General features: G+C 34.9%; 1 protein-coding gene across 1 annotated transcript; it reads right to left on the reverse strand.

Moving 5' to 3' along the window:
- Nucleotides 1–7052: 7052 nt before the first annotated feature.
- LOC120223163 (40S ribosomal protein S4, X isoform-like) lies at nt 7053–8011 on the reverse strand. The gene has a single exon (XM_039221200.1). It carries the CDS (start codon nt 8009–8011, stop codon nt 7220–7222), a length of 792 nt encoding a protein of 263 aa, XP_039077131.1. The 3' UTR covers nt 7053–7219.
- Between the last annotated feature and the right edge of the window lie 4209 nt (nt 8012–12220).

Raw genomic sequence — 12220 nt, forward strand, 5'->3', positions numbered from 1 at the left:
CCTTTTAGCATAAGTTCCAAGAGACTTTTGTAAGACCAAATCATTGGAAGACCACATCTAGCCCTTTTTAGCGTTAGATGCCTTCATCAGCATTTGATGGAATGAACTTTGGTCTTGATGGTAAGTTCTAGGTCCTTTTTTATTTCTTTCCAAGCAGCTGGTTTTCTGGGCCATTCCTGTACTGTTTTGGAGAATATATGAAAAATTCTGTGTTCCTGAGTCCTGTAGTGTCAAAGGAATCTCTTGGACACCATTTGAAGACTGATTTATACAGCCGTCTCTTCTGTGGGAAGCACAGAAGATGTGGAGAACCTTGGAATTTTGCTGCTTCCCTAAACTTTACCCTGGAATTGGGCCATGGACTCACCTAAATTAACCTGGACCTGGGTTTAGGTCGTGTCTTCCTCCAATGATTTCTCTAGTCCTAGGAACCTTTATTATTCTCTAGTTAGGTTTTTTTTTTTTTTCCCTTTAGCTTTACTAGTATTCTTATGGATTGTTTTATCATAATTATTTTTTCCTTTTGTTCTCTGATTCCAAGGTTTTCAAGTTCAAAAGCCAGAAATAAGACATTTTGTTCAAAAGCCAGAATTAAGACCTTTTTTCTTCTCTTTTTCAAGGCAATGAGTGTTATTGCTGCTGAATTGAGGGCTGGGGGCAAGGAGTTAAGGGATATGAATAATGCAGGGAGGAAATACTACTTAATTTAAAGCCTTAGCCACCTCAGTTTTTACATTTTCTCTGGTTAAACCATCCCAGATTATTTTTCCATGTAATGGTCTTTTGCCCTTGATATTATATATTTTCTAAAGAAATTTTCTCTTTATTGCCAAGGACATCTTCTGAAGTTGACCCTGTTAAAGTAAGAGGTAGGGATCTAATCTACTAGACTACTTAGCATATTATGAAAATAGTTTGGGATTAAATAAATCAGCTATTTAAAACTAATGTACATATATCCACCTCTCTGGGTTATGTTTTAAAAGACAGTAAAAGTATGTGATGAAACTCACTTTGTAATCATTAATTTGTGGTGTTGTTAGGACAGAAACTTAGGTGACTTCTTTTAGTCCAGTTGCTAAATTATAATATTGCACTTCTTTATCTAAAATCTAAGCCAAGCTATATAAATGTCAGTACTTTTTCTTCTTTTTATGAGTTTCACATTTTTTGTGCCCCATCATTAAACTTAAATTTATTAACAACTTGTTTTTTTTCTGCTGCATTGGTTTTATTTATAAATATTTCTATAAATATATCTCACAGAAATATTTGACAATTTAGTGGGAAAGTTCACACAGTAATAATATATTTCAAAATATAAAGGAGCAATTTAAGTAAAATGGGAAATAGGAAAAGAACATGGGAAAGGAACTAAGTAAGGTATCAGTCTTTTATTAGACCATCATGATCAGATGGTCTTTATCAGAGTATAATATCTATGTCTGAAATAAATCTGAGTATCCATCAGAATATAAATGGAATATGTAATGACTTAGAATGTAAATCTTAAATACTGATTTGTGTGGCAAGTCAGTCAAACATTTTTTGAGGGTGATGAGAATACAGTTTAAACAAAAGCAGGAAAGGCTTTTCAAGATTTAGTAATCTGCCATTCCTTACCATCTCTTTGTTCTTCTCCTCTCAAGTCTACATATATAGTAGAGAAAAGAAAAAAAAAAAATGAATGCTTAATCTTTGGTGAAGAAAAGAATGTGATACTTAGAGAGCCTTCTTTTGAGAACTTATAATGAGGAACATGGCCCAGAATATTGTATGTATAGCTTCTGTTAGTTAATAGGAAGCGGTGTGTTTGAATGGATGAGGATTTACATTAAAAGATTAAAATATGAAGCCTAAAATTATATTAGAAAAGCCAAAATGTATTATTGTCACTACTCTATTAGAGGAAATATAAGGGGATCAAATGATTGGTAAATCAGTCCTCATTTTTGGGGTGGAAATAAGGGAAAGGCAACGTGGAAAATGCCTGTGCCATTTCTGTTTCTCTGCTTCACTACATTATGTTTTTTAAACTTTACACATTCATATCAGATAGATGCTATTGTCTTTACTTCACAGTTCAGAAAACGGACTCAGTTAAGTGAAATATTAAGTGAGATAATTTGTTGAAGGTCACTGGCTCTAGCTTCACCTTCTTCCATTCTCTACCTCACCTATTCCAATTAGCCACAATGGCATCTTTGCTCTTCCTTGAACATCCCATGCTGTTTCTTCTCCTCAGAGCTCTTTGTCCCTAGCTATTACTGTGGTTAGATCTCTTTCTTTATCCTGGTCTTTGATGACCTGTCATTGCAGAAAAGCCTTTCCTGATAACTCTATACAAAATATCTTATATGCCGTTTTTAGTAGAATGTACTGTAACTTTGGATAATACTAAGAAAGAAAAAAATGCCAATTAATCAATGATATGATAATTTCATAATATGCACCCTGATTTTAGAGATGTTAAAATGTGACGAAATAATTTTTGTAGAATCAGTGAAATGCAGTAATATTGCTCTATTTCCTTACCCTAGATTATTTTTCTCTGCAACACTAATCACTATCTGATATGACCTTGTACATTTTCTTTATTGTCCCCTCTTTCCACACTAGGTACAAATAGGAAGCTTTGTTTTGTTCACTACTAGTTCCAAAGACTGGCTAGGTGTGCATCATACTTATCTTCTCTTTTTAGGGGACACTCAAGTTTACATTTTCAAGCCTTCCTTTCAGTTAAGGTAGAGACATGTGACAGACTTTTGGACAATGAAATATAGGTACAAGTGAGATATTCCACTCCCAGGCCTCTCCTATAAAACTATTCTGTAATTGTCCTAATGGTTGGAGTTACTAGTGGTCCAAGATACTAGAAGGAAGAAGCCCTGGTCTCTAAAGGATGATCTACAGTAAAGCCCATCTGCATCCCCTCACATTGACCTACATTGGATTTTGATGTAGATGAGAAATAAATTTTCATTAAATAAAGCTACTGAAATTTGAGCCTTTCTGTTATAATAGATAGCTTATCCTTACTAATACATTGATGTACCCAGACTATGCCTGGCACATAGAAAGCTTTTGATAATTGATAAGGATAGAGGAAATTAAGGGAATAGCAGTTTAGTGTTAAAAAGATGGTTAGTTTTTGTTTGTCCATAAGACGTCAGCATGGGTAGGTAGGGGCTACTTCTTGTAATTTCTCCCCACTTCAGGTAGCCTGGAAGAATTTGGAAGAACTAAGAATCAGAGGTTGCAGTGTTTAATTTCCAGAACAACTGGGGTCAGTAGAATGAGTCCATGGGAACTTGTGGAAAAAGAGGTAGTCAGAGAGAGAAATTTTGATGTAGGGATCATTAATTTTCAGAAATTCAGTGATAATAGGTTCAAAGTAAGTAGAGAAGTTGAGATGTTTGAAGGACCAATGAGTTTTAATGTCAGCAAAATGGGGCCCCTGAGTGGCTCAGTCAGTTAAGGTGTCCAACTCTTGGTTTCGTCTCAGGTCATGATCTCACAGCTTCATGGGTTTAAGCCCCGCATCAGGCCCTGCAATGACGGTGCAGAGCCTGCTTGGAATTCTCTCTGCCCCCCGCCCACTTGCGCTCTGTCTCAAAATAAATTAAAAAAAATAAAGTCAGCAAAATGAACTTATTATGGGGCAAGGAGCAAGATGAACTATTTGTTGAAATAATCCAGGATGACAATTACCTAATCAACAGAATGATCCATTTCTTTAAACACCATCTTCTTTAGGTATCACCTTTTATTTGTACTTTTGCCCTGTTACTAATCTATCTGTAGAGCTTTCTTTAGGTAGGTTCAAAGAGGTTTTTCATAGTGGTGTTATGGAGGTGATGCCTGCAAAAATTTAAATGCAAAAAATCTACATTTAAAGATCTCAACTTACTCCTAAAAGACTTATTACTAATAGTCCTATAGCTAGCTATATGTATTATCAGTTAGTATATGTGGCTTTCCTTTTCCTGAATATAAGTTTAAGTAACTCAGGAAACTACAATAAAGCAGAAGGAACATGTCAAAATTCCGAATAACAAAAATTTTCTTTTTTATAAGGTTTGTAGTTGTAAGATCAACCATTCATTCATATATTTGCCTTTCAGAGCTTACTATTTAGCTTGAACTTATTTCTGCATATTTGACTGTTAAAATGGTGTGTGTGTGTGTGTGTGTGTGTGTGTGTGTGTGTGTGTATAGAACCCCTCTATAATTGGTTATAACCTGCTCTTAGAAAGCTGTTCAGGAAACTTCTGACTCTTCCTTAATTTGTTTTTGTTTCTTTCTTGTTCCCACTTTGGGAAGAAGGAAAGGCAGATGGTTAGCTGGTCATGAGAATGATACTGTATAGAAAAGAACTATTTTATTTATCTCTCTCATCTCTATATTAAAATGTCTGAGAAATACTCTCAATGTTGTGGAATCTAAAAAGATTTAAGAATAGGATTAATTTATTTCCTTCTCATCTTTCAGGGTTTAGCTTAGATGTTATCTTCTCTAGGAAACAGTAGGCAAATTCCCAAGACTGGGTTGAGTGCTGTCTCCAGGTACGCTCCTAGCATGTACTCATCCAAAAGGCACAGTCTCTATCTGCTTCATCATTGTATATTTATGGCACAACCCTAGAATTGATGAAATATTCAATGAATATCTTTTCAATAAAGTAAATGAGGTTCTCTTTCTGCACAACAGAATCATTATTGGAGGCAGTGATTATTTCATTTCTCCAAGGTTATTTTAAAGCCTGCTATATAAACATGCTTTAAAAAAGGAGAAGATAAAAAGCAGACTACTTTGGGTAGAGCATTTATTTCAAGTCAGATGTTCCTATTCTTATTTTTCTTCATTATTCCCAAACAACTCAGTATGAGTTTGTTAGAATAGGCTTCCGTCTAATTTGTAACACATATTGAATAGACATTTGGCACAGCTTCACAACAATCCATTTTATCTGCAAAATTTGCAGATTTTATCTTCTTTGGCTCTTAAGGTTTTCAATTTAGTGCCATGGGCTTTAGGCCATTATAAAAGTTTCAATTTTAAGGTAAAAGTTTGAGTTAATTGCCATCCTAAGATAAAACTGAATTGATTTGGTATTTTAAAGCTGTTAAGTGTAACTCATACATGGTAGTCATGAAAGAATAACACTCATCCTTGAATAAGACCTTAGTTGAGAAGCAGCCCTAAGGCTCTTTGATTTTCCCTGTTAGGATGTTGTGAGAGGCAGGGTGACAGGGCCTATCCGGCAGAAATCTATCTATGGCAATGGTTGTGGAGAGGTGGAATGAGAGGTGAAGGGGAATGGGAGAAAGAGGTGGGACTAAAATAAGGGATACTGGGACCAAATGGAGTCAGGAAAGGGCAATATTAATAAAAGGAATGACAAAAAAATTAACAACTGCTATTGTGCTCTTACAAATAGGACAGGTATACAAAGAAATGAACAATTCCCCCACCGCCAACACATGTTTATATCTATCACCTAAACCTAGAATTTGCAGAGAGACAGAGAGTTGTATATAACTGTTATGCCAGTAAGCACACAGAATGAATTGTTGACTCTGGCATGAAAATATGGTATATCATGAAACTCAGGAAATCACAATATAATATGATTCTGTGGAGACAGCACATACCTGGCATGTGTCAGCTTCGGAAAGTATTCGTTGGCTATCCTGAATTTTGAATAAGATGCGTTCTCTCTTTTTTTTTTCACGTTGTATTGATCTTTAATTATGTACAAAGACTTCCAATCATGTCACCAAGGGACCATTTTACCCACTACTCTGTTTGGCCACTGAGTGGCTCAGTTGGTTACACATCCAACTCATGGTTTCTGATCAGGTCATGATCTCACAGTTCTTGGAATTGAGCCCTACATCTGGCTCTGCCCTGAAAGCACAGAGCCTGCTTGGGATTTTCTCTGTCTTCTCTGCCCCTCCCACACTTATTCTGTCTCTCTCTCTCAAAATAAGTAAATAAATGTAAAAAGAAAAAAAAAGAGATGCTCATAATTGCCTATTATTTGTAGAAGCTTTTATTAATACCCTGGAAATGAATGAAGGATAAGAGAATTAAGAATTGAATAACTCTACAATTCATATATAAATAATTAAAAGTTGATATTTAAATTCAATTTATAATTATATTTAGACTATCATATTTTTTCTCAATTTCTTTTGTGATTCTTAAAAAGTTTCGGAGCGCCTGGGTGGCTTAGTCGGTTAAGCATCCGACTTTCACTTAGGTCATGGTCTCGCGGTTCGTGGGTTCGAGCCCCGCGTCGGGCTCTGTGCTGATTGCCAGCTCAGAGCCTGGAGCCTATTTCAGAGTCTGTATCTCCCTCTCTCTCTGACCCTCCCCTGCTCACGCTGTCTCTCTCTCTGTCTCCTAGAAATAAAAAAAAAGTCTCTAGTTAACTTCTTCAGGTATTGTTAAAAAATAGATAGATATTCATTGTAGTGAACAAACAGTGTTAATAATCTCTTGGTGCCTCACCAGAAATTGGCCCTGTCTGGTAACCAGATCTGAGTCTCCATTCTCTAACAGTGTTTGTTATATTTTGATCAGTCAGTTAATATTTAATGAATGAACTGTTTGGTAATTGGGTACATGATCACATGATATCACATATACACACTGATGATGGAATTTTATGTACTTCCCAATGGTTCTGTATTGAACTTTTCTGCTTTACAGGAAAAAAAAAATTTCTCAGAAGGCACTATCACAAGCTGCATCTTAGTTATTGGCTTTTTTTTTTATCGCTAAAATAATCATAGGCATAGATAAGTCAGTTATTTCCTCTGTCACAAGGATTTAATCTTTTTAACACCTGCCCAGCTGTCACATAATATTTTTAGCTAAAAGTATCAGATAAACACAACGCTGCTAGTTCAGTAGCATTTCACCAAATAATTATTTCTCTCTGAAATCCCTGAAACAGTGTTTTTTCTAGTATGTAACCTCTTATGATTTGCCTCTATATTGTTTAAACTTATATTACAAATAACATACAAAATGTTATAAAACCATTGCAAGTCATAGACAAAGTGACTGTATTCACAACTTTAGTAAACCATACATAAGTTAAATGGCACTTGCTCGCCTTTGATGTTCCCATTTCTAGTTTTTTCTCTCTCTCTTTTTTCCATATGCTTTATGTATGGAAGACTTCCAATCATATCATCCAGGGACCATTTCACCCACTGCTCTGTTTGGCCACCAGTCTCTTGTCTCTCTCTTCAGCAATGGTGAGGTGGATGCCCTTTCCACAGGGAAGAGAAATCCATAGACTTTTGCCTTTGCCAATAACAAAAATGTTGGAGAGCCGGGTGGCAAAGCTATTGCCATTGGTATCTTTCACGTGAACTACATCAAAAGGACCAGGGTATCTCTCTTTGTTGGTGATCACACCAATTCTTCCCAGGTTAGCACCTCCAGTCACCATACACAGATTACCAGTATCAAACTTGATGAAATCAGTAATCTTTCCAGTCTCCAAATCAATCTGAATGGTGTCATTCACTTTGATGTGGGGATCAGGATAGTGGAGAGTGTGAGCATCATGGGTCACCAGATGAGGGATTCCTTTTATTCCCACAAAGATATTTCTCACTTTGCACAACTGATACGTGGTCACCTCAGGTGTGATCTGATAAACAGCAAAGTGACCCTTGGTGTCATAGATGAGACAGAAATTCTCCCCAGTCTTGTCAATGCTGGTGACATCCATAAAACCAGCAGGGTAGCTTATATCGGTTCGGACCTTGCCATCAATCTTAATAAAAGGCTTCATACAGATCTTCTTTACTTCATCTCCTGTTAGAGCATACTTAAGCCTGTTCCTTAGGAAAATGATGAGAGGGAGACATTCTCTCAACTTATGGGGACCAGTGGATGGACGAGGGGCAAACACACCTGTCAGTTTAACCAGCGTCCAATGCTTTGGAGCTGCTATCCGCTTCAGATGCTTCTTGGGACCACGAGCCATGGCTGTTCTAGGCATGAAAAGAGGTCTAGTTTTCTCTTAAACTGAACACCATAAAGAATTCTAATTTAACTGAAATTCTTTGCACTCATTGACAGTTTCTGAGCTATTCAGGAACTCTAATTAGCTTTAAATCAGTTTATCTGCAAATCACTTTTCCATTTCTTGTTCCTTCTAGAAATTAATAGATTACTACTTATTAATGACTCTAGGCCATTTATGAAAAATTTGGCCTCCATATGAAAACCTGAATTGATGAATTTTTAACATTGAACCTCTTTTGTTAGTGGATTTTTTCCCTAACGAACTGCAATTAAATTGGAAAAAGCAGATTGCAAAAAATGTTTGACAAGATCTTTTATTTAAAGCACAGAGACAACTGAATAATAGTACCTAAAATAAAGTAGAAAAGTGAATAAGAACAAATGGAGTTAGTGAAAAAATATGCATTTTAAAAACCATTAATATATTCACATAACGAGTGTTTCTCTGTAAATTTTTCTCCGCTTGCTCCTTTCAGATTTATCGTGTGCATCCACAAACTCTGAAACAATTAATTCTTGTGCCCTACTCTTGAGGCAGATAGGCAAATATTACTATTCTACTGTTAGCTGTACAATACTTGACATGTCCCATAGTTTTATAGTTGGGAAAGCTAATAATTAGGCTGTAAACTCCCAGGGGTAGAGAAATTAAGGAATTGGTCCAAAATCATACTGAATGTCAAAGTAATTATTATCTTTGTATTCACAAGTTTTTAACTCCTATATACAAAGCTTATCTTTCCATTTTCCTTAGGGTTTCATATTCCTCTCCCACTAATCCTTTTCCTGCCATTCTCCATGCTTTCTAGTTTTATTCATTTTCCCATTCTAGTTTGTGGACACAAATACCTCTATTTTAAATTCTCTTGACAAAACTTATTCTGATTGAATAAAATTAGAGTAATTTTAGGCATAGATTGTTTTTACTAATAAGAGGATGATCACTTAATTTCCTCCCCTTCCCTGGAAAACTTGTCCATCACTTCATTCCCCTTTCCTTTTTTTCCCTTATGCCATAGGGGAAAAGATGTTCACAAATAAGGGTTTACTCCCTTTGCCTCTGTTCCTACCTTATTCTCACACATATTCTTCACTGATTTTCTTTTCCGCTTAAATTATGTGCAAGTTTTTGCCATCCTAAAAACAGCAGCAAAAAAACTCCCTCAGTTATATTTTCCCCTTAAACCATTTTTTTTTCCCTTAGCAATCTTTCCTTTATTACCAGGAGTAGAAAAAGTCATCTAAACTTATTGTCTCTCCTTCTTCCCCACCTATATGCCCTTCAATTTATTGAAATCTGGTCTATATTCCTGTTGCTTGCCTGAAATTGCTCTTATAGATATCATCAAAGATGTAGTAATTTAATCCAGTAGCTTCATTAAATTTCTCCTCTTTTTTGCAACATATAACATTGTCAATCACATCCCCCTTTACTAACTCTTTCCTACTGTGGCCACAAAACAAGTCTCAACAAATTTAACAAGATTGAAGTCAACCTATGCAACTCTTCTGACCACAATGCTATGAAACTAGAAGTCAACCACAAGTGAAAATCTGGAAAGAGCAAAAATATATGGAGGTTTATAAACATGCTACTGAACAATGAATGGGTCAACAGGAAATCAAAGAAGAAGTTAGAAATTACATGGAGACAAATGAAAATGAAAACACAATGGTCCAAAATCCTTGGGGTGCAGCAAAAGCAGTTCTAAAAGGAAAGTTTATAGCAATACATGTCTACCTCAATAAGCAAGAAATCAAATGAAAACATTACCTTACACCTAAAGAAGCTAGTCAAAGAACAGGAAGCAAAATCTAAAACCAGCAGAAGGAAGGAAATAATAAAGATTAAAACAGAAATAAATGATGTTGAAACTAAAAAAAAAAAAAAAAACAATAGAACTTATCAATGAAACCAGGAGTTGGTTCTTTGAAAAGATCAACAAACTTCATAAACCTCTAGCCAGACTCATTTAAAAAAAAAAAAAGGAGTCAAACACAATCACAAATGAGAGAAGAGAAATAGCAACCAACATTGCAAATATGAACAGTTGTTAAGAGAATATTGTGAAAAATTATATGCCAAAAAATTGGATAACCTAGAAGAAATGGAGACATTTCTTGAAACATTTAACTACCAAAACTGAAGCAGGAAGAAATAGAAAATTTGAACAGACTGATTACTAGCAATGAAATTGAATCAGCAATCAAAAAATTCCCAACAAACAAAAGTCTAGGATCAGATGGCTTCAAAGGCAAATTCTACCAAACATTTAAAGAAGAGTTAATTATCTATTCTTCTCAAACTATTAAAAAAAATAGAAAAGGAGCAAAAACCTCCAAAATCATTCTATGAGGCTAGCATTACTCTAATACCAATACCTGATAAAAACATCACACAAAAAGAGAACAACAGCACAATATATTTGATGAATCTAGATGCAAAAATCCTCAACAAAATACTAGCAAACTGAATCTAACAATACATTAAAAAACAATTTACCACAATCAAGTGAGATTTATTCTTAGGTTGCATGAGTGGTTCAATATTCACAAACAATCAACATGATACATCACATCAATAAGAGAAAGGATAAAAACCATATGGTCACTTAAATAGATGCAGAAAAAGAATTTGAGAAAGTACAACATTCATGATAAAAACCTCAACAAAGTAGGTTTAGAAGGAACAGACCTTTTTATATGAAAAATATATGCCTTATATGAAACACACCAAAATCATACTCAATAGGGAAAAACAGAGCTTTCCCTCTAATATCAGGAAAAAGGCAAGGATATCTGCTCACCACTTTTATTAAACATAATACTGGAAGTCCTAACCATAGCAATAAGAAAACAAAAAGAAAGAAAAGGCATCCAAATTGGTAAGGAAGAAGTAAAACTTTCACTGTTTGAGGATGACATGATACTATATGTAGAAAACCTTAAAGACTCTACCAAAAAACTGCTAGAACTTATAAATGAATTCAGTAGTTTCATGATACAAAATCAATGTAAGGAACTTTTACATTTCTAAACACTAATAATGAAGCAGCCAAAAGAGAAATTAAGAGAGCAATCCTATTTATAATTGTACTAAAAATAATCAAATACCTAGGAATAAACTTAACAAAGGAGTTGAAACCTATGCCATGAAAACTATAAAACATTGGTGAAAGAAATTAAAGATGACGCAAACAGATGGAAAGACATTCCATGCTCATGGATTGGAAGAACAAATATTGTGAAAATATCTACACTACCCAAAGCAGTCTCCAGATTTAATGTAATCCCTATCAAAATACCAACACCATTTTTCACAGAACTAGAATGAATAATCATAAAATTTGTATGGAACCACTCAAGACTCTGAATAGCCAAAGGAATCTTGAAAAAGAAAAATAACACTGGAAATAGCACAATTCCAGACCTCAAGTTATATTCCAAAGCTGTAGTAATCAAAACAGTATGGAACTGGCACAACAATAGACACAGAGTTCAATGGAACACAACAGAGAACCCATAAATAAACCAATGACTATGTGGTCAATTAATCCTTGACAACAGAGCCAAGTATATACAATGGGAAAAGACAGTTTCTCTACATGCAAAAGAATGACACTGGACCAGTTTCTTACACCACATACAAAAATAAACTCAAAATGAATTTTGGACCTAAAAGAGAGACATGATATCTTAAAAATCTTGTAAGAGAGCACAGGCGGTAATTTGCCTACCATTGACCATGGCAACATTTTTTGAGATATGTCTTCTGAGACAAAGGAAATAAAAGCAGAAAATAAACTGTTGGGAATACATCAAAATAAAAAGCTGCTGCACAGCAAAAGAAACAGTCAATAAAACTAAAAGACAGTCTACTACATGGAAGAAGATGTTTGTAAATGGCATATCCAATAAAGTGTTAATATTCAAAATATATAGAGAACTGATAAAACTCAATACTCAAAAAACAAATAATACAATTAAAACAGGGTAGAAGACAAGAACAGACATTTCTTCAAAGAAGATTTACAGATGGCCAACAGACACATGAAAAGATGCTCAATATCACTCATCATCAGGGAAACTCAAATCAAGATTGCAATGAGATATCAACTCACACTTGTCAGAATGGCTTAAATAAAAACACAAGAAACAAGTGTTGGAG

The sequence above is a fragment of the Hyaena hyaena genome, unplaced genomic scaffold (genome assembly GCF_003009895.1).
Source record: "Hyaena hyaena isolate Hyena2069 unplaced genomic scaffold, ASM300989v1 scaffold_958, whole genome shotgun sequence".
NCBI lineage: Eukaryota > Metazoa > Chordata > Mammalia > Carnivora > Hyaenidae > Hyaena > Hyaena hyaena.